Below are 23,088 nucleotides of genomic sequence, written 5' to 3'. Positions count from 1 at the left end.
GAGTCTGCCGGTTCACCGGGCATCGCCATCGGTAATGACCTCTCCGGCGACGCTGACAGCTCCGCCCAGTGAAAGAACCCCAGGGGCAGTTATGATCCCTGTGTCGAGAAAAGCTCCTACGAATCGACGTCATTTGCTTCTTAGCGGCATCATGCTAGCCTGGAGCATGAACGTACATTGTTGTGGCCCACGAGCGTGCAACGTTCACGCGGAGACGGAGATCTGTTCACGCTGCACAGAAAATGCGGGCGCGTCACCTAAGCTAACAATTGACTTTACGCGGCTCCTTTCAACGACTACACTCAACTAAAGATTTTGTGGGTATCTTATCGAGATTATGATCTTTCCGTTCCGGTTTATCAACTACTCGCTCACGCAAGCGAGCTTTCTTCTCGATGTCAAAGCCTTTTTGTCCCTTAATGGAGGATGGTCTTTGTGTGCGACTCTTACGAATAGCATGTATGGGGCAGGCCAGCTATTCATCACTCGCGTTCATCAATTTCACAATATATAGCTGCAGGGCTAGTAAGACAGTTCGCTTACTGTACGTTTGGTAAATAGCTGGCGCGTCAAGGAGAGCTGATATAGATTATCGCGAACATTTATTTTTTATGCTCTCAGGCTCTCTCGATATTCGTTATTTTCATAGAGTAAAGCGGTTCTTTGTTCAATTGACTCAATATTACTTAAACAAACAATATTTTGCCAATATTTGTCTTTTAACTACAGTGTTGCACGCCATTTTACAAATAAGTACACACAAAAGTGTGATCCACACTTTCACGCCTTCTCCAGATGCTTAATTCTTCTCATCCGACAATTTCGCCTTTCCATCCATTTATTCAGTTTCATATTCTGAAGGTAAGCGAATTAAAACTAAAAAGTACGACGCTTATGATTCTCTCAAGCAGCACGATCGTGGTCTGTTCGTCTGGGTGTCAGTGATTCGGCTGCTGTTGCAGTAACTTATAGCATACAGGAGTGTCTGGTTATCCGGTCCTACTTTCTTTCTTTGCCCTCTCTCTATTTCCCGATTCCCATAGTATCATTTTAAAAGGCCATTTCTCGTTGAGCATGGCTCAAGACCATTGCTGTGGCTCATCGTCTATGGCCACTGATGTTCTCGCATTACGTGATGCTGATGCTGATTATTATCATTATTATTATATTATTAATATTATTATTATTATTATCATTATCATTGTATTATTATTATTATTATTATTATTATTATTATTATTATTATTATTATTATTATTATTATTATTATTATTATTATTATTATTATTAGTTTGATAGCCAGGCTTTCGATGGCCTGTTTTCTCACGGTGTAATTGTTCAATAAACACACAACAAAGTCCCTCGCACGCAACTCACTTCTCAGATTCGGGATGCACTGTCCTCTGAATTAATATTTTCGTGACCTACACAGGCACGGAATCATTGCTCGTCTTTCTCCGCTTTCAGGAGTGGTTCGACGAGTACCTCGTCTGGGACCCGTTGGAGTTTGGGAACTTCAGCAACCTCAGGCTGCCCTGCCAGAAGATTTGGCTGCCAGACATCGTTCTCTACAACAAGTCAGTACAATATCATCTTTTGGAACTATATACATTTTCCTGCATAGATATTCCAACTGCGACGAGCAAAAACAAAGACAAGGCGCCTCATACAGACATGGAGTTTCGGTGCTTCTTCACTATACATGTCATCTGCCTGCAAAAAAGAAAAGGAAAAAAAAGAAAAAAGAACAGCTCGTGACTCTCCAATATCGACTAAGCTATGCCCTATAGTGTTGTTTCAGCACGCAGCCTTGTACTGTTACAGCACGTCCATGTTTTAATTCTTGTTGGTCGTGTTCCATTATGATTTTATTATACTACGATTGCTAATATTACTACTAGCAACAGCGGAGCAGCAGCAACAGAAATAGTAGTAGTAGTAGTAGTAGTATAGTAGTAGTAGTAGTAGTAGTAGTAGTAGTAGTAGCAGTAGTAGTAGTAGTAGTAACTACTACAACTACTACTTTACTCTTACTGTTAAAGGCACCTTGCGTGCCTTAACACTGCACTTCATCCTCAGAACAACGACGAAAGGGAACGCACCAAAAAAGAAACCCAAAACGATAAATATACGCAAGTAACGTAGGAGGCGTGCTACGCTATACTTTGGCCTCAATACTGGGAATGGTTATGAAAGTAGGGATCAAAGGAAGCAAAGGCGCCATTGTGGGAATAAGCTGGTTTGTGGGCAAGCAAGAACATTTCCATGGCGTTGCGAGAACTGTTTGCACGCCGTTGCAGAGAGCGCCACGGACTCGATTGATTCGGAACAGCAGCAGGACGAAAGCATGATCAAGTGTCAGCAGGAACTGCGCCCAGAGCGGTTAACAGGAGACACCCTGACCGCGTTCCGAGAAGCAAGGGGAAAGTTTCGCCTGACACTCGAACTAAGTAACGGGAGCCCTTTCTGTCCATCCACAAATGCAAAAGCGTGACAGTAACTGGCTAGGTGTTCGTCGCTTTCCTTTTGTGCTCATGATGGCTTGTCGATAATGGACCAAATAACGTTTGTGCTGCTCACCAGGCCACTGCTCAAACCGTGAAGCAGCCCCACTTTATTTCCATTGATAGTACCTCAAAACAAAACCTTAACGATGGACATTTCCAGAACGCTAATTGTACCACTATTACGGTTCTCGGCCAGCTTAACGCTATAAGAATAAAGTAAGCTGCCTTGGAGATTAAAGAATTCTATGTCAATACTAGTGTTCATGCCACTCCGACAAGCTTAGCAAAGGTTAATGCACAGTCGGTCCAGCCCATTTCGTCCATTGAGAGTGTCTCGTAAGGTTTGCTTTCCGGCAGCTTAACGACGCACCGAGCAAAATTGGAGAGATTATAGAGAGAAATATCTTTATTACAACCATACTTTTCACTTTGCTTCCGAAGGCCGAGGTCTCAGAGCTTTGTTTTTGAGAAGCCTGCATGACTGATACACAACTTGGGGCTGTCTACCATGCGAATTGCGTATACGTTCCCATTATAGTGATGTGATGTGCCGTGTGTTTCTCCTCATGCCTCACATTAAGGGAACCCTCCCACGCACGTCATTCGATTTGCTTGAGTACGACATACAGAAATCCAGTGCAGCGCTAACCGACATGCATGGCGTGTGTATTTTAGCTGCACCAAATTTTTTTAGATTGCCTATGGCAGATAGCAACTCTAACCCTTGATCTAAATTACTCGATGAGGTGACCGTTATTACTTTGAGAAATCAAAATGTTGAATGAAATGATTAACATGGTTACACTAGCTAACTTTTTAATTAATTACTTTTCGCAACATATTTCAATCTACGAATTATAGCTGCTGAGTTCACACGGCGCATCCACTTGCAATTAGTTCTCCGGACGGCACCAGTTCCGAGATATTAATTCTCAGTGTCCGTCGAAACGCAGTGTTGTTCAAATTATCCTTGTGCTGCAGTGCATAAAACCGCGATTTCTTAACTAAGGTAACTGGAACACCAACGCATTTCGACGGACACTGAAAATTAATATCTCGGAACTGGTGCTGTCCACATAATTCGTTCCTAGTGGATACGCCATGCGAACTCAGCGGCTATAATCCGTAGATTGAAATACGTGGCGCAAAGTAATTAATCAGAAAGTTAATTAGCGAAATGACGTTAGTTATTCTATCTAACGTTTGATTTCTCGTCGAAGTAATGGCCGCCTCATCGAGTAATTTAGATCAAGGATTAGAATTGTGCTATCTGCCATAGGCGATCTTTGAAAAAATGGATGCAGTTAAAATGCACCGTGTATTTTGTTCAAAGACATGTTTACATCCACGTCTTTTACTTACACACACTCTCTCTCTCAAGCTCGCACCTAACTACGGATGTCACTGTGTGCTCCGTTCGCAGTGCGGACGACTACACGCGGGGCTACTTCCAGACACGCGCCATGATCGACCCCCAGGGCCGAGTGTTCTGGCCGCCACCCACCAAGTTTCGCAGCACCTGCCCAGTGGACGTGACGTACTTCCCTTTTGACGACCAGATGTGCACAATGAAGTTCGGTTCTTGGATTTACGACGGGCTTCAGGTGAGTGAAGCAGCGCCTCGTGTTTCGGTTTCAACTAAGGACCACCGATGATCCCCACTCAACAAACGCACTTCTCGAGTGTCTTTGCGCGAACGGATCACGCATTCTTTCCTTTCTTTCGCATTGCGGTCCTTATAAAATAGAGTTTGCACATTCTATATAGGCTATCTGCACGCTTCTCATCAACAGCTTTGCCTTCTAGACTTCGCTTTGTGCCTTTACTAGATGATCTTTTTAGAGTAAACCGACACAAAAAGTCATGTGTTGCAAGCAGTGCCATTCTGTGCCATAAGCTGATCGATCTGAAGTGACAGGGGCGTACGTTAATTGCACGCCAACTCGCACTGTGGTGTTAAATAAATAAGTTCGTAATTATTTGCTTTAGGGCACATGTAGTAACACAGGATGGAAGACGAGCAGTAACATAGCATTTAGTAGAAATCGAGTGCATGGCACGATGTTCGAGGAATATTATTTATTTATTTATTTATTTATTTATTTATTTATTATTTGTTTGTTTGTTTGTTTGTTTGTTTCTTTGTTTGTTTGTACGTACGTACTGTTAACATACATGTCAAAACAGGAGTTGCTGTGTTGGGCACAAATACAGTGTTATGAAAGTGAATACAGATTTTCTTTTACTTTTTTTACAAAATACAAAAGCGAGAAATTTTCAAACGCCAGACACAAACAAACAAAATACTATCATACAATACACATAACAACACAACTCAGCAGAACATAAGTGAGCAAGAAAGTACATCTGGACATACAAATTATTCTTTCGACATTTGGAAGTGCCATTAAGTACAGTATGTGAGATCGCTCAGCAAAGCCTCCTCAAGTATGTTAACATCATTACACAGTGCAGCACCATTCAGTAACTTGTTCCATGTATCGATAGCTAACACAATAGATAAATTTTCAAAGGACTCTTAGTTGTGTCTCAAAGGCTTTCTGCGCTTATACTGTGCTCTTCGTGCGCGAGCGTGGTGTGTCCATAATGGAAGCTTTCGCTATTTCACTTAAATATTTGGCAAGCAAAAACCGGGGAAAAAATTTTAGGATGATGATGATCATTCTTTGCAGCACAGTAAGAATTGCTACTAGTGTCCTCAGTCTTGTTACCGACTGTGTTCGACGTAATGAGTTAAAAATAAATTTTAAAGCTCTATCTTGAATCTGTTCACATCTCGCAATGCTTTTGTGTGTGTGTACGGTTTCTAAATCAAACATGTGTATTCCATCAATGAGAGAATGGTAGCTTTATACAATAAATGGTGTTGCTTCAGTTGTCGCGTCGCCAAGCTTACGACGAAGCATCCACAGCTTTCTTTTTTTTTTCTGTGTGTGACTTATCACACATATATGTAGCGCCTCAGATGAAGTTATTTGTGACGTGAACACCCCGGTATTTATATTCTGACAAACGGCAGGGCTGTTCGTTATGAATCACGTAATTAAATAACACAGGCTTGTTTTTTCGGGTAATAGGCATAAAAACGGTTTTGCAAGGGTTCAACTCCATTTACAATTTCTGGCACCAGCAGCTTATCATCCCCAAGTCTTCAGTAAGTTGTTCCTGATCACAGACAGAATCCACCTGTGAGTATATAACTGTATCATTCGCGTAATGCCTAAAAGAAACGTCGGGCAAGAAGCCGCTATTCATATCATTAATATAAAGCGCGAATAGCAGTGACCCTATGACATAGCCCTGGGTAACCCCTGAGCCTACCTCTCGTCTCGCGCTTCTGTTCAGCGACAGTCCCTGGCATCCGTTCTAGCGCACCTTGACACTAGACCATTGTCACTCGAAACGATTTTCACATGTCGCCGACAGAAGACATCGCAGCTGAAGGCGACGAAGGGACTACTACTGTTTCTGAAAGAGACGGGATTGGACAAGCGGCTGTGACAGTGATGTCACGTACCACGCACTAGTGACGGACTGCAACTGACGATGTGTGTGCTGTGCTATGTGCTCTCTCTCTCTCTCCTCCCCATCTTTCATCCCCCCTCATCCCGCTCCCATGTGTAGGGTAGCGAGCCGGTTGACCTAAACTGGTTAACCTCCCTGCCTTTCCTTCTCCACTTTTTCCTTCCTTCCTTCCTTCCTGGCGCCTTGGATGCAAGCCACCTGCTCTCTGTTTGTCAAATAGGCTGCAATCCACTTTGTGAGCGTATAAATCTGCAAGAACTTGTTAAGTTTATGTAAGAGCTGGGAATCCGGTATTTGTTGAATGCTTTCCTAACATGAACAAAAATAATATCAACCTGTGCTCTAGCGTCAACAATTTCGTTAATGAAATGAGTAGCTCCTGAAATAATGGTCGCGGTAGAGAAGCCCCGCCTAAAACGAGGCTGTTGGTTGCTCATTAGATTATGCTCCAATTAATTCTGTTAAGTGCTTAGTAAGTGCATGATCCAGTGTTTTACAGCATGTGCTTCTCAATGGCACGGGCCTATATAGTTGTTCACGCTATATTCAGCGCCTCCTTTATGAATCAGTATTACTTTCGCACATTTCCAGTCAGTGGGAACCTCTCGAGTTTGCAAAAATTAGTTAAATATGTCAGTTAAGTAATAGCAACCCCACCCAGCATACCTTTTTTAAAGAAGGCATTTGGAATCCCATCCAAGCCGGTTGATTTTTTTACATCAAGCTTTAGAAGCAGGACAACACAGGCTATGTTCCGGTAAAATACCGTAATTTCTCGTAAACAATGATTCGACATGATCATTTAAAGTACAGGCTAACTGAAAATTATCAGTAACTGCGCAGTGCTCGCCAGTTAAATACGCATCAATCGATTCTTACGCTGGTAGGTAGCGCCAAGAATATGTCAAATTATGTCAAAATCTATGGCGCCATGCACTGTCGTTTCAATTTACACGTATAAGCACTCCAGTTTCAGCACACCATTTCGTAGGCTAGAGCAGTTAGCAGTGTATTGAACGAAGACTAAGTTGTGTTCATCACGAACAAATTTTTCTTTGGATCTTGACCGTTCCTTTAGGAAATAATATAAGCCTGCTGTGAAAAAGTTCACCAGTTCTTTCCGAAAACGTTCAGTTTGAACTTGTGGTGGATATTCGAATGCATACACTTTCTGCGAGGAGGATATTCATACAATCAGGTTCAAACAATCACAGAGACTCAGAAACAGGTAGCAAAACTTGTTTTATAAGAATGTAAAAGTTGGCGACGCTTCAAGAGAGATTTTTCATGCTTCAAGTTCAAAATATGTCTGAGTGAACAAAGAAAACGTGTCACACGAGAAAAAAGGCAGTGTGCTACTAAAACTGAATTTGATTACACTTTTCGAAATTAATCTATAGCCATGTGCCATATTAATGTCCTAAATGATCTTTCTAAAGACCACCTTGCATATCTTAAAACAAAAACTGTGAATGAGAGTGAACCCTCCCCTCCGTCTGTGAAATAAGGCAGGTGTGAGCGTGCGCTTAAAAGAATACAACACATCGGCCGCCCTGACCGCGAGGGGTCCTGGCTAACGCCCCCTGAGCTAATCTTGTTGACACTCAAATACCAAAGGAAGGGAGCAGGAGGATGGACGCCACGGTATATTATTTTTTTAAGGTTCCACACGCGTGTTTTGGAAGATCTGGGTTCGGCTCCCACCTGCAGACAATTACCTTTTTCTCCAGTTTCATTTCTGATTATTGCGACATTCCAAATAAACATAACAAAAAATTTATTGTGTGTTTCCTCTAGATTATTTGCTGTTATTTTTTCCTCATAGGGATGTAACCAACAAATATTTGAGACACTCGCAGTCACTCATATACTCCTCGCTCGTCTACTAATAGACCTTACTTGTTCCATCCGCCTAATGGAGTTTAATGGAATTGAATTCTGGGGTTTTACGTGCCAAAACTATGATTGAAATATGAAGCACGCCGTAGTGGGGGACTACGGAGTAATTTTGACCACCAGGAGATCTTTAACCTTCCCTCAAAGCACGGGACATGGGCATTTTTGCATGTCGCCGCCATCAAAATACGGCCGCCGCGGCCGCGATTCGTTCCCGCGACCTCGAGATTAATTGCGTGATGCCATAGCAGCTAAGCAACTGCGGCGGGTTTAGCCTAAGAGACGTCGCACCTACATTTCAGGCTGAATTATTGGCAATTTGTCTGAAGCTGCTTTCCTCTTTGATGCCTACCCAAATTTTAACACATTAATTCTTTAAAAAAGGAAATCTGAGCTTTGCTAATCGCACCTAGTTTATCAAATGTCCTAGAGGCATTCTAGATTCTTTCGTCCCAAAACATTTACACATCACTCGTCTTTTAAAAGGCGCCTAAGACATGGGACAAGGTCAAGAAGTGAGATAGACCTTGCCTCAATTTTTCGGCTTTCTTCGCTCTAAACGGCTTTTCAAAGCTGGACCGGTACTAACTCGCTCAGTTTGCTACTGTTATAAACCCCTCGTTCGTTTGGTGCGCGCGCCAGGCAACAAATGTTGTCCAAAATGAATTTGTTGATGCACCTTCAGTGGAATCTAATGCAGGCCCTATAATTCCAATTTTACCCACATCTACGTTCGTCATCGAGGCGCGATTCAGAAAGTTTGCTATTGCGAATAAATTTGCCAAACCTGATTTTCCGCATCTCAACTTTCCTTGAAGAAAAGGTAGATGGCGCGTCACTAGAAAGTCTGAAGTATATATAGCATACAAAACTACATTGTCGAGTTGTCCCGCTTAACGTTTAGCTGCACAGATGTGGCCGGCCTCCGTTGCTATTATGTCGTTTCCGTGGTAGAGTGAATCGTAAGAACATCCTTCTTAGCATATTGACGGTTCACTGTTCAAAGGAAAATGTACTTTAGAGAACCCTTTCGAAACCCTGACGTAAACTTGAGCTAGCTCTGGGCATCATCCACAGAACCGTTTGTAATGCCATTTTCATTTGTCTGAACTAGACAAGTGCATACATTTCTTTTTCATAATCTCATTGTCTAACTGCAATATTTAGTTATTATTCACTTCATATCTGCATCACTAAGCGCAATGTTTCAAGATGTCCAGTTAATTCCTTGTCGTATATTCTTGAACCTCTTTTTATGCTTTGAACCCACGTACTGCCAGATTCATGGGTGATCCCTAGAGTGTGCTCCCACATTTCATTAAGAAACAATGAACCATCTAATATATCAACTCAAGACATGCACCCATCATGTGTGCACTTCAACACAATAGAGAACTGAATCAATGGCTCTGCCATAAGAAACGCGAAAAGCATTGGCACTATGTACTCTGCTCTTTGCCTAGTATATAAGGCGCGTCATCGGAGATACCACGGAAAGAAGAAAACATCTCGACAGAGGCCGAACACAAACCACGGCAAGAATGTAATAAGAAACGTGGAAGGGCAAGCGGCACCATGCAGAGATAAAAGCATCACGGAACACAGATAAGTGCATCGGACCTCGCGGACACAGCACGTCGGTGTCTCATATACAAGGGTAACACCGCAAGCCGGTTGTATTTCCTTACTTCATTTTCTTACTAATTCAGTCCTTCGTAACACTTCCACAATAAACCAACAGACAAAGTGTTTCCTTCTGGTGGATGCATACCGCTATGCTTGCCCGTTTCGCTTAACTTTTGTTTACAATACTGTTGCTATACGCATGCTTTAATATATCACAAAATTTGCTAAAACCAATATTTTTTTTTGCATTACGTGGTTTTTGGAGCTTTATTTATATCTATACGTCAATTGTTGTAGCCATAGTTCATTTACACCTGCGTGGATACCTGCACTGTAATGCTTGTTATTTTCTGTGCGCGCCTCCCTTCCAAAAGGTTAACCACATGGGAATAGTCGGCATGCTGAAAAAAATATACGCATTAAAACTGGCTTTGTTAACAGCAAGAAAGCAAAAACAAAATTGAGAGGGGGAGGAAGAGGGGGGGGGGAGTCGACGAATGTCGAATACACCCTGCACTGGATTAATAATGCTGCTCTCCTCTAAGCAGTATTTCTGGCAGACTGGCGCCTTATATATACGTATGGTCTCTTTCTTTTTCTGTTATCTTCAACTTAAACTTTTAGTGCCCGTGTTTGGTTTCAAACCTTGGCCTCAGTCAAAATACAGGCAGAATTACCGATCCGGACGGCACATTACTAATGCAACGCGGATTCATTGGTTCACAATAAAATGCTCCGCTGCATAGTCATTAGTGCACGTTCGCCCTCATTTACATATCTTTCGGAGTAGCAACCGAACATTAACGCTCTGACATTGTCATAGACTCAAGTTTCCCACCTACGTTACCACGTTGATAGGCGCTAGGTTCCTTGCATAAAGAAACCTAAATATACATGACAAAACAAGATAAACAGCATAGACAACATAAAGAACAAAAAATTAATTATGGGGTTTTACGTGCCAAAACCGCTTTCTGATTATGAGGCACGCCGTAGTGGTGGACTCCGGAAATTTCGACCACCTGGGGTTCTTTAACGTGCACCTAAAATTTAAGTACACGGGTGTTTTCGCATTTCGCCCCCATCGAAACAAACAACATAAAAAATAATCGGCTAAAGCGTACTAAATCAGATAAGGGGGCTAGAGCACTCAAATATGAGCGCGATAAGATGAGTTGTTATTCCAAAGTTTCGATTAATCCTGTTTAATTTGCCTGCAGTCCATCCTACAGAAACCGCGTTTACAAAAAAAAAGAAAATAGCGGCGCATCCATTTTGCTCAACTAACTTTACAAAAAAGAAGAAAGGGGCTTGTGCGAACACAAAATCCTTGAGAGTTCAAACCTGAATGAAACAAAACCATTCACTTACAACCGCTTGATAAATTGCTTCCAGGAAAGTAAACTGTGCACTGCGATCCCAGTCATCTACCTTTACACGAAAGATCGACGGCCTTTTAGAAGCACTCTAAGTCCGTTAATGTTAGTCCAAGTAAAATGCATACTAAGAACCCGATCTCCTATGCTCCTTGTAACCGCTGCTTGCGAGCGTGCGTTACACTTTGGCAAATTCCATTAGCAATGCAGTCGAAAGAGTCTCGTGAGATTGCACAAGGGTAATCTTCTTAGCCGAGGGTCCACCGGTGCATAGCTATACGAGCCAACGAGCATGCCATACACGCCTGGTTGAAAGGCACGGCGATTGTCCGCCGACTAGTTATTCAAGCACTGCGGCAACAAAATACAAAGTAATTTCCCGCAGAACATCAAGACTTCTGTCAGCTACTTATCAAGCAACAGGCATTGACGAAACTACATATGTACCTTTTCAATTAGCGTTGCGTTTCAGCCTTTTACTAGCACTCATGGATGGCTAAAAAGGACGCGTCCCTGTTCGCGACGGGAAGAGCTCATTATACGTTCTGCGCAGGTAATGGTCGCGTTTAGGTAATGCCATTAGGTTGTTTAAGCCTGCAATGACCAGGCACGTGTCATCGTTTAGCAAGCAATTACGCGGCGAGCATAAATTAAAGAAAAATACTTTCTCAAAAGTTCGGAGCTGGAAGACCAGCCCTGGGCCGTCCGGCAAGCCGAAGATGCCGCCCGAGTCCAAGGACTTTGAGCCGCCGCCTGAGGCCACCACAGCCAGAACTGCCGGACCATTTTTTTAATAGAGTTTATTTTCTTCTTCTTCTCTGTTGGATTATGAAGTTTCTCTGGTACTAAGTTCAACACCGGCAGCCGCACTTCTTTAATAACTTACCGTAGCAAACCAGATTCTCGCTTGGTTGACGACTCTACCTTTTCTCTTTTAACTTTCACTCGCTTGGTACATTTTTACTAACTTGTGCAGTACTATGTACGGCAGCATCAAAGCCTACTGGACAGTATAATGCGGAGAACATCACGTTCGAGCCTTTTTAACATTTTGGCGTGGGACAGCTAACCCTGTCGCTGCACAACTTCGTGACTTCGGCGCGCATACACAAGTTTGTGTGCGCATTAAGTTGAAGTGTCATTTTATTGATTAACCGGTTGTCACCCCCAACGCGATCTGTCTCGGACTCCTTATAATAGTTACTGTTTCGGTTTTGTTTGCTGCCAGCGCCATATATTGTCGATTTCAGTACAACTAGTTGTCGACTCCGTAAGAGCACATATTCTCATATTTCAAAGATCCTAAACGATCATTTATTTTCACTTCCCGCACAGAGACCTCGAGCTACATTTTCGCAACTGATCACTGCTCACGAAGACTGTAAACCGTTCGATTACATCCTAAGGCAAATCCTTCATTTCTTTAAAGGGCCCTTCAAGAGCCTCATATGTAGCTGATGATTCTTAAATTTACAACAACAAAAAATACTAAGAAAACGCCGATCATTCAGAGAAGTTTTGTTGGTATCATTTTGGCTCTTGGAATTGCTATTCTAATTGCGATTTGCGAGAGGGACACTAATATTGTTGCTATGAAAAGCAGCCAAAGGGACTCTTTTTATATGGTACATTAAAGTGAGCTACCGTCATATCTAGCACACTGTGTGGATTATAAGATTTAAATATGGCCCCTTAGTTACACCTAATACGAAAGGAAGTTCCTCTAGTCGTGCTTCTTTAAAGCCTCTGAGCTCTTGAGCTAGTTTTATCAGTCGTTGAAAATTGGGAAGAGTGACTATCCCAGAATCTTAGCCGAAAAAAAGATCAAGAAATACAGAAGATTTAACGAAGTAACAAAAGATCATCGAAACAAATCCACGAATCACGTAAAGGAGAGAAAGGAATAGGTTTTAAAATACAGCACAGGTATGAACAAATCCCAATAACACAAAGTAAAGGGAAGAAAAGATGTTCACAAGGAATTGATCAAATCCCTGTAAACGAGAAAATCCCCCCAAAGCTTTGAGAGCCAATCGTTGTTTGCAGGAGTACGACCATAAGGTCGAACCATTTTCTCCACGAAGAAAGGACGTCAATATAAAGCGTTGAGACGTCTACAAAGAATTTCTCACTGTCCAGGTACAACTGTCATTTCGTGCGTCACTAAGCCAGTCCTCCACGAAAGCTTCTGTGGTGCCCTCGGACGCAGAACAGCCGTCACGTGTATCTGTCACGTGTTCCATTCCTGAGTGTGGTGGACTCATCATTCTACGGGTGAAATGCAAAAAAGTCCATAAAGAAACCGTGACTCGGTGCTCATTAAAATATTGTAAACCTGGTGACTAAAATTAATTCAAAGTATTCCACTGCGGTGTTAGTGAAAACCGCTGTCTATACAAACGCGATTTATAAAACGTGCGATTGACTAACGTTCACATAATGAGATTCAACGAGCTTTACATGTAGCGTCTCAAGTCTCGTGATCTGGACGTGACGTACCATTTCACACGTATTCAAACCGCCAGCTCGTAATGTTTGCCTTCGCACATTTGTGGCGACGAATGGAAAGCCACGCATGTCGAAATCTACCACCTCTACCTGGGTAATGCATCTCAACAGACACCATATGTACTGGCTAAGTGCCACTACATCCTCTTGATAGACGTAATGCGATATGTATTCATAAAACATTATGCGCTTGCCATATACATGTTTTCGTAATAAGAATCAATAGGACGTTGGCCCCAACAAATAATGTCGGGTAATCTTTTCACATAAGTAACCTGTTTCCTCCCCTCCTTCCCATCTTCCATTTCTATGTTTTTGTCTCCTCCTTTCTAAATGTAGGCAGGCGCTGTGCCCCTTCCGGTGGCATTTGCCAGCCTGCTCCTCGCTTTTCCTTTCCTGTCATGTGTGTATATGTTTTCAAAACAAATAACAATAGCTAGGAAATGTATCACACATCACAAAGAATAAAACGACAAATTACAAAATGACATTAAGATAAGCCAAAGCACAAAATTTCACCATAGAGAAATACAGCTAAAGACATGACGAACGCTGAAAGTACAGTAAAGAAACAGGACGTCACAAGAACGAAAAGCGCATACCATGTTACAAATATAATCATTGCATATAAATAAAATGTCATTTTCACCAAGCATAAATGCACATGCACCATTATTCAAGTGCATCACATACATTAGTAGGTTCTTGAAACTCTTTAACCTCAGTTCTAAATCACATACATGTTAGTCACAACCATACAAAGTCAATGAAGCCGGAGAAAGCACAGGAGAAATTAACCGCTTAGTTTTATTGAAATAGTAGTAATAATTATAAGTACATTAAAGGCAAGCGTATATTAGGTCCATTGAATCTACATTAAGTGCATCAAGTGTAAGGCATATTAAGTCTACACAAGTCTATATTATGTACATCAAAGTGTATAGTATTGATGTGTAGACCCTAATCAATCATCACTGAACCAGAATGATCCACTTCATAACCAATCAAAATTGCTCACGTGCAGGTTGACATCCAGAACCGCACATCCGAGGTCGACCTGGTCAACTACATGCCCAACGGCGAGTGGGAGCTGCTTGAGGCGCGAATGGTGCGCAACGTGGTGTACTACCCGTGCTGTCCGGACCAGCCCTTCCCGGACATCACGGTGGTCCTGGTTATCAGGCGCAAGACGCTCTACTACATGTACAACGTGGTCATGCCCTGCATCATGATGTCCGTACTCACTCTGCTCGTCTTCTGTCTACCGCCGGACTCAGGCGAGAAGATCGCACTCGGCGTCACAGTGCTGCTCGCATTCTCCGTGTTCATGCTGGCCATAGCGGAGAAGATGCCCGAGACGTCAGAGTCCATACCCTTACTAGGTTAGTGCACCTGCGATGTATCCGTGCGAAATAGAGCTCGCGGCATTCAGTCTTAAAGTATTTAAGGCATTTTAGTACGCTTGCACAACCATAAGCGCAAGGTAAACGGGGGGATCATTTAGTCTGGAATCGGACTATTAAGAAGAAGGCTACAACAACTCAGTAAGGTGTGTATGATAGCGAGGAACAGCCTCGACTAGGCAGGTTATCATCCGTACTGGGATCAAAATAAGATATATAATCCCTTCGGACCATTCTTACATGGGAAAGCGCAGCTCTTTGAGATCACGTGCTTAAGGTTGCTTCACAGCTGCACGCTAAAAGTGGTATCGTCGTAAAATTTCGGACGTATATATCTGAGAGAAAAGGTATATTTTTATTTTAAATAATGGCAGCTACCACATGGGCCTGAATGTTCTGGGCATTTCTTTAAAAATAAGCTGAACCACGGAAACCAGCTCTGAACTGATAAAATAATCGATAATATCAAAATTTCCAGGAAAGTTATGCGCTTCAGCACCAGGCCTTATTCTATACATGTCGTTACATGACGCTTGGGCCAGCTGTTTAGTAATATTGGAGCCAAGTCTGTCGAAAATTATCCAGAACACTAAAGCCAGAGAACTACTTAAGAGATTGCCGATGACGAACAATACCTTACTTTGTGACCTTTCGTACCGCTACCCGATTACGACTGTAACTTCACGACCCTTGGCGCGTGGTGCTATTTGATCTCGTCGATTTGAATGTGGGCAGATCCGTAAGACTGGTGCGTTATGTACATAAGCTATGCGGACTCTGTGCAAGACAATGGTTAGAGCAGAAACGATACTCGACGTGCACGATAAATCAATGCAGCCTCACAACGCAGGCATCTACCTCACGGCCGTGATGGCCATCACATCCATCTCGGTCGTGATGACAGTGATCGTGCTCAACTTCCACTACCGTGGTCCCAGCCGCAAGGAAGTGCCCGCGTGGCTTCGCCGTCTCCTGCTCGAACGATCTTCCTCCGGTCGCGGGTGGTTCTCGAGGCCGGCGCGCCGCAAGACCGTCGGCGACAACCACGTGCACTTCTACGACTTGCCGTCGCGCACAGCGGCCGCCAAGGACCGCTCCGACGACGACGGCGACGGCGGACGGCGGCCGGCCGACGACACCTTCCGGCTCGTGGTCGACAGCGCCGTGATCGGCGGCGAGTACGCCGAGCACTCCGCGAGCAACGAGTCGCCGAGCCCTGTCATCCACGGCGACGTGGCCCGAAACAACGCCTCTGCAACAGCCAGGCACCGCCGGTGTCGCAGCGGTGCAGGTGCTGGTGGCGGATCCACGAAGCGCGTTCAGGAAGAAGTGCTGCGGACTTTGCGGTACCTACTGGAGAAGCAACAGCGTGAGGAGCATCTCACCCGGACTGTAAATGAGTGGCGACAGATAGCGCTCGTGATAGACCGCACGCTCTTCTGGTTCTTCCTGATCATCACAGCCGCCTCCTCCATCTGCTTCCTTGTTGTCATACCGATGCAGAGGCGGGGACTGTGACTGTGACTTGAGCAGAGTTGTCTGCAAGTTTGTCGTGTGATGACGTGCTGAAAAAGAGTGAGGGGAGTGAGAAGAGAGAAAAATCTATATGTGTGTTACCGTTTTGGCTATCTGGGCGGCCTTCGCAGGGCCTGAATTTTTGGTTTGCGAGTCGCAGTGGGTGTTAAAATAGAGCCGTGGCCGAGCTGCGGCTTTGGCCTCTTTCATGGGTAAACACTGAAGGGAATCTGCGTTATTTTATCGTAAATATACATTCCTACGAGCTCGCGAGTAAGATAATTAAAATAAATGTAACCACCCGGTTCGGTCGTACACATCTCAGGATTTGCACGGGTGTCTTACGGTCGCTTTTAGCGTTTGAAATGCAGTAACAGCTTAATAAGGAAAACAAACAAACAAATAAATAAATAAATAAAAAATTCACATCTGACTGTGTCTGACAGACAAGAAATGTTAATTTTCAAGGCGACCAAACGTACACAAGATTGCTACTCTTTAAATAGGTCCCAGTTTCATTGCGTAATATCTACATTAACGTGAGTTCCGAACACTGTGTTTTAACACAGTCAAAAGTAACTATATGTTGTTCGTCAAGACGGTAACACATGCAACCTTTTCAATGTATAAAATCGTTGCTCGCCGGATCATTTACGAATATCTTGCTTGTTAAAAATGTCTCATTTGTGACAAGTGGGCCCCATTTTCGCAATCACAATCAACGTAAATGAAACAACCGGCAGACAAAGTGCTGTGAGAGTGCTTGAACGCTCCAATTCAGGGACTACAGAGGTGTGACCTTTCTGTTCACTTGGTTATCAAAATACCTGTTCTTCCAAACCTAAGCGAACGTTATATCTCCTTCACAACACGCGATGCTCTTCATATGTTACGAAGCTTATGCTTGTTGTCAGTGAGCTAGCTGTACCGCCACGTACAAATATTTTTGGAAGAGAACTTAGAGGGATGTGCTCGCGAGACAAAATTAAAATGCAGCCAACTGCACTTAGTTGCCGAATCGCTACCATGGTGCTTGTGATATTTAAAGAGACTAACTTTGCCCCAACCGTCCCCGAGACAAGTGTCGCGCGATAACCCTTAGGAACTTGGTGGTCATATCTTAAAAACAAGAACATTGTATCATACAGCGCCATCCACTACACAAATCACATAGACGTGTCAGATCACGTAGGCAAGAATCCCGGTTTTATCCTTAGCAATAAGTCGTATTGTTACGTTGTTCGTTTCAGGTAACTTCTGTTGAGGCATGTGCATGAAATTTCAACGCCAATTGACTCCACCGCTTTTCCCCCGTCCCTTATTTTAGCTTCGCTGTCAACAATGATCTAGCAACAAATCGCACACGAATAAAGTAGAGGCATATCACAGGCATATGACAAGTACGTGCCACAATACACGTACCAGTTTTCTGCGAATGTGATAAAGCACACATTTCACTGAGTTGACCACCGAATGAAGATATTTTATCACGCGAACAGATTACAGCGCTAATAAACAGCTATAACTAAGCTTTACCGGTTTGCATCTCCTCACTGCACGGTAGCGATGAGAAAGCGTACGAATCTTCAAAGAACTGCTCAGAGTCATCCTAGCGCGCGCGTTTGCTCAGTAGTACGTTATTATTAGTACTTCCGCTGTAGATATATGTTGTGCTAGCGAGTTGCTGTCCATGACTTACTGCTGTGGTAGTGATTTTATACATCCATCGTGCAATCGTGTGGTTTGTTGCAAGCACATGGGTGATAAAAGATACTACTACAGCGACCAACAGTGTTTGTGTTTCTTTTCGTTGTTGTTGTTGATAATGATGATGATGATGGTTATAAACGGTCGATGACGTAGAAAAGTCATCCGGAATGGTATGTTAGCGATAAGGCATCTTTACATCGAGAATACCAGCAAAAACAGAAACGAAGCGTGCATGGAGCAACTGCGACCAATCCACGACGTTGACTTTTTGTGACTTGGTGCTTGAGGGCTCAGCTCAGGAAAACCAGAAGTTTTAACGCTTATATGTAGCCTCATGCACCGCAATCCCCACCTTGAAGCATGCGCCTAGCAGAAGCTATTGTTATCCTTCTAGCTGGCCATCGCTTGCTGTGGAGCCTCCTTAAGTTCACTTGTATGCACCCACAGCCGTTCGTCTAACGCTCCAGTCATATCACTGCTCAGACCGAAATGCGGACGAGGGCCTGAGCAGCGGTCTGACTTGAGCGCACGAATTTATCTTCTCGCACAGCACAATTACCTGCTTAATCTTCTTTATCAAATTTTAATGTGGCTCTTGTGTTAACCGGAGTAGGAAATTTGTTTGCCTCCATGCACGCGTGCTGCATTAACCTTACTTGTGCTTTTTTGACCACGAAATATTTGTTCCTGTTTTTTCAATAAATGACCACTATCCTAGCGACTCTTTCTTCTGTAGCCGGAATTCCGAAAGACACTACAAAAATGATAAGTAAAAAAAACGCAATTTGGCATTGACAACCCGTAAAGAACAAAAGTTAGTCATCTCTAGATGTCTCTTATCTTTTGATAGGTCGTACTTATACACTGGCGCTCACATACGTAGGAGCAAAAAATATGAAGTTGGAGACTTGAGAAACAGCTTGATGTGACCACTTTGGGCTGAAAGTCCAAAAAAAATCTGATTTCATGATTCCCACACTAGACAACAGTTCTAGGGCATGCCGAGAAATTATACTTATGTCGCGCGCCTAAAACGAACATCTATAAGTTCAGGCGCCTACAAACCTTTTTTTTTCTTTTTTTGTATTGCATTTCACGGAGAGTTTGTCTCTTCTTTCCCCAATAAAAGAAGTGCACCATAACTAGGCCACATTAAAGGAACAGCGTTCATGAAGAAGTTTCGGAAAAGCAAGCACGTATCAGCTGCTTAAGCAAACTTTCTCATTGAGGCAAGAAAGCGGTGTCTGGCGTTTGAAGCAGCAAAACGCACTCGAATTGCCATAGGCTTCGATTCGATGTCATGACCGCGCCTCGGCGGAGTTCCCATTGGCTGCGACACCACGGCACGAGCGCGTCCCGACGAAGCAGAGCAGGCGAAGCGAAACACCTGCTACCGCAGTGGTGCGTCAAAGTATGTGCCTTTTGCATAGGGGCAGCAAGTCCAACATCCAAGCACCAAACACCGACCAAGAAAACGAGCGAGAGAGCCAAAGAAAGTTATTCGCCTAATAAAATAGTACTGATAAACAAAATGAAACGATTACGTAGGCCATGGTGGGATTTGAACCATGCTCTACCCATTAGGACACAACCGCATGCACGCTTCTGTCTTGCCATCTAACGCCTTGAGATTGGCGCCTGCGACGCGTTCCATACACAAACGATTTCCTATAAAGTTGAACGTACACATGCTCACGTAAATTTTCATAATGCAACAATCGTAGGAACGGAACACGTTAATAATCACGTACAAAAGTTATCCGGATCGGTTCTTCGTCACATCGCGTAGGAACAAATTTCTTACATAAGCGGCAAGCGCTCCAATTATCTCCACCCTTCCCTCGAGGCAGTCAGTGCTTTGAAACGCTTTATGTGAAACTGCACAGCCTTCGAGATCTGCCCAGTTTCGCCAATCAATCACAATAGTAGCTAGCACTTTGACTCTATTTGGCGTTGTACCGCCTTCGTAATCGGTCTATGTCGCAACGGAACAGGTCGTAACATTTCTTTTCTTTGTCGATGTACAATAAATTAGTTATCGAGCCATCATAAATCGGCCATTGCCTTGCCTATGTCGCCATATACACACACGTGTCAAACGGAAAATAGCTCGCCTTACACTGGCACGCTGCACCAACCGGTAACAGTTAACAGAACCCCAAACGACTACATAACCCGTTCCCTCTTCGCATAGCATTAACTCGCACAGTGTGTGAAATCTGCACATTTTATTATTATTTTCTATTATTTAGTTAAGAAATGGAGACTGATAACTTAGGACAACTCTGAGTGGATACACCAACCTAGCTTATATGCTACTTCTTCTCGTTGCACTTAACTTCGTAATGGGAACTCTTTTAGTATGCTACGGCTCGCATTCATCATTATAAACTAATCAATTAATACTAAATCATTCATTACCCAAGTTTGGGCAGAAACGTTTGCAACTGCTGTCTCAATGGTACTGTTCCGCAGGAAATAGGCATGCACTATCTCACGTGACACAAGGCCCCGGTTCATTCTGGTATATGTCATTCTACCGGTCTCGCGACGTACTCGAAATCTACAATAGATGACGCCGCGAATGATCCTTAGTGTGGCAGAAATGTCCTCCATGAACGCAGGTGGGGTGAATGATGCAGTGCGTAAACTAGCAAACTAAGATTATTGTTATTGCTATTGTTATTATTATTGTAAATTTCAATCACCCCCACAAACATACCAGGATTTGAAGAAAATAACAGGGCAAATGTTCGACTTTTTCCAGTGTTCTGTCTCCTCCTCTAGTTTCCAGCATTTTATAACGTTTGGACAGCTCCAGCATTCATCCTCTCGGCTTCGCCAGCTGATACTCATACCGTGCCGCGCTAGTCTCTTAACGTGGCGTCATCAAACTCCGGCGAATGCACTTTTTCCAGTTTACTCAGACTATAATGCAACATGGCAATGTGAACTCGATGACAGGCTATTCAAAAGATGAACACATCTTTGCATGTCATAGTGACAACCAAGATTTTACAAACCCCGTTGCCTGCATGAGATACACGAAGTGTGGAAACGTTGTTTCAGCGCTTTCACCTTGGTGTGGCATGCACAAAGAACTTTCTTTGTAAAATTCATCGAGTAATCTCCGCGTCATGTTTGTGAAGACATAGTCCACGTGCTACCAGACTGGCCATTATATACGTGTAGCCAAGGCAACAAATGCGCTTTAAACTTATATAGGAATCTGGGAAATCATCCATTATTGCTTGAGGCAATACTTGGACCACGGCCAGCTACTGGCCTTGAAAGAACAGATTTCAATTCTGTAAAAGATGTCTTGTGAACACGGACACGTGCGCAAAATAATATAGGACAATATTGTGCAGTGACTAGCCTTCGTTGTCATCTTTTGTTTGCTTTTTTTTTTAACGCTTGTAAGTGTGTCTGTGCGCCTGAAGTGTTCTGTTTACTTTTAATTATTATTTTGTTTCATTATTATGTGCGACCAAATTTATTTTTTGCATATAAGAGAAGTGGAGTAGCCGGATGCGTACTACTTCAGTTTTCCTGTTAAACCCCTTTCACGACTCCACCTACCTCTTCCAGCTGCGATGAGCTTCAGCGTATCGTAACGTGGTGCTCGTCATGTTTCTGGTGCGAAAGGTGGTAGAGGCTCAAAGCTGGGCTTCCTACCCCGACGTGGGTGCGGCCCGCGACGGCTACGAGGACGCCCTGAAAAGGGAGGTACCCTACGCTGTTCCTCAGGACCATTAGTAAAGTTCTTTGTCTGTCTGTCTGGGCTTCCTATTGAAGTGGAGGTTTATAGAGAATACACAACTGAATCATCCAAGATAAAGGTATTATTAAAGGATTGATGTTTCGGCGCCCACACGGGCGCCTTATTCACAATCAAGGCTCGCATGCAAGGTCCAAAACGTCAAATTGTGCTTGTTTATACATCTAAAATCAACAATCAGTCACCTTCGTCTACGTCAGGTATGTTTTCTTCCCGGGCTTGTTGTGTCCGTCCGCCCGTCTTTTGCTTTAGGCTGACGACGTCATCCCCAAGTCGTCGTCGTCAAGCTGTCAGCTTTTCCTCACCTTCAGTCATGCCATAATGTAAGTACAACAAGGCCTGAACTTAGCACTGATAACATTTACGAAAAGACACTTAGATTGTGATGATTGTGACGTCTCGACTGCTGCAGCGCGGCCGCGCGTCGCGTGCGTATACATCCCTTTTATCGGAATGACGTTTCTACACCTCGTATTCCTTACAAACTTAACCTTGCACCCGATTTCACGCACAATGTAACGCGCTGGCACACTCAACCCACCTTGAGTTTCCTGTTAGGTAGCTTTAAGGTTCGTTAAGGCCTCCTATATTGCTTCAAAGAAATGCGTGACCAATGCTAGGATCGAACTTTTGCCTTCTAGCAAAGCAGCCCAATGCTCTAACCATTAACCGCTATCACACACTTGGTTCTCTCATGCCAAAGTCACGCTCTTTGAAACGCCCAGCACGTTCCTCAGAAGAACGCCACTTTCTGGCATTCTTGATTCGAGATAGCTAGAAATTTGAGACGCTATGTTTGACTGCACTGCATCCAGGGTCGTCCCATATTTCCTGTTAGATACCTTCAAAAGTACCACTGTAACGATATCGAATTAAAGAAGTCGCAGCTTCGACCGAAAGGCAAAACATTGACAGCGCAAGCAAAGTATTAGGCAACGACACGAAGAAATGGTCGTATTGTTTTATCGGCTGGATAAATTGCAGTTAACCTTCGCTTACTAATTAAATGAACAAACAAGGTGCACACGCCATACGGGCAAACGTGAACAGATCTTACTCGATGACCGCGACTACTTGCTGTCACAACGCTGGCATGATGACCAAACGTATCGTGGTTGACCGAGCTGTTACACTTTCTTTGAATACGATGGGTTGTATAGTGTTTTGTATGTGTGTATCTTCCGTCTGTAGTTGTTATATGTTGTAAGTCCTGTTGTGTA

At 43.5% G+C, this 23,088-nt stretch overlaps 1 protein-coding gene across 1 annotated transcript in view; it reads left to right on the top strand.

Moving 5' to 3' along the window:
- LOC142572156 (neuronal acetylcholine receptor subunit alpha-10-like) overlaps positions 1-18,805 on the top strand; it is a 185,071-nt gene extending 166,266 nt beyond the window's left edge. Inside the window, exons 4-7 of the mRNA XM_075681067.1 lie at positions 1,468-1,577; positions 3,931-4,111; positions 14,484-14,841; positions 15,713-18,805. Of these exons, the coding sequence (XP_075537182.1) occupies positions 1,468-1,577; positions 3,931-4,111; positions 14,484-14,841; positions 15,713-16,380 (1,317 nt within the window). The 3' untranslated portion in view covers positions 16,381-18,805. The remainder of the gene's footprint in view (positions 1-1,467; positions 1,578-3,930; positions 4,112-14,483; positions 14,842-15,712) is intronic.
- The last annotated feature ends 4,283 nt before the right edge of the window (positions 18,806-23,088 follow it).

This window comes from Dermacentor variabilis, chromosome 2 (genome assembly GCF_050947875.1).
Source record: "Dermacentor variabilis isolate Ectoservices chromosome 2, ASM5094787v1, whole genome shotgun sequence".
Classification (NCBI taxonomy): domain Eukaryota; kingdom Metazoa; phylum Arthropoda; class Arachnida; order Ixodida; family Ixodidae; genus Dermacentor; species Dermacentor variabilis.
The sequence above is the reverse complement of the archived record's forward strand: the minus strand, read 5'-3'. Positions and strand labels throughout refer to the sequence as shown.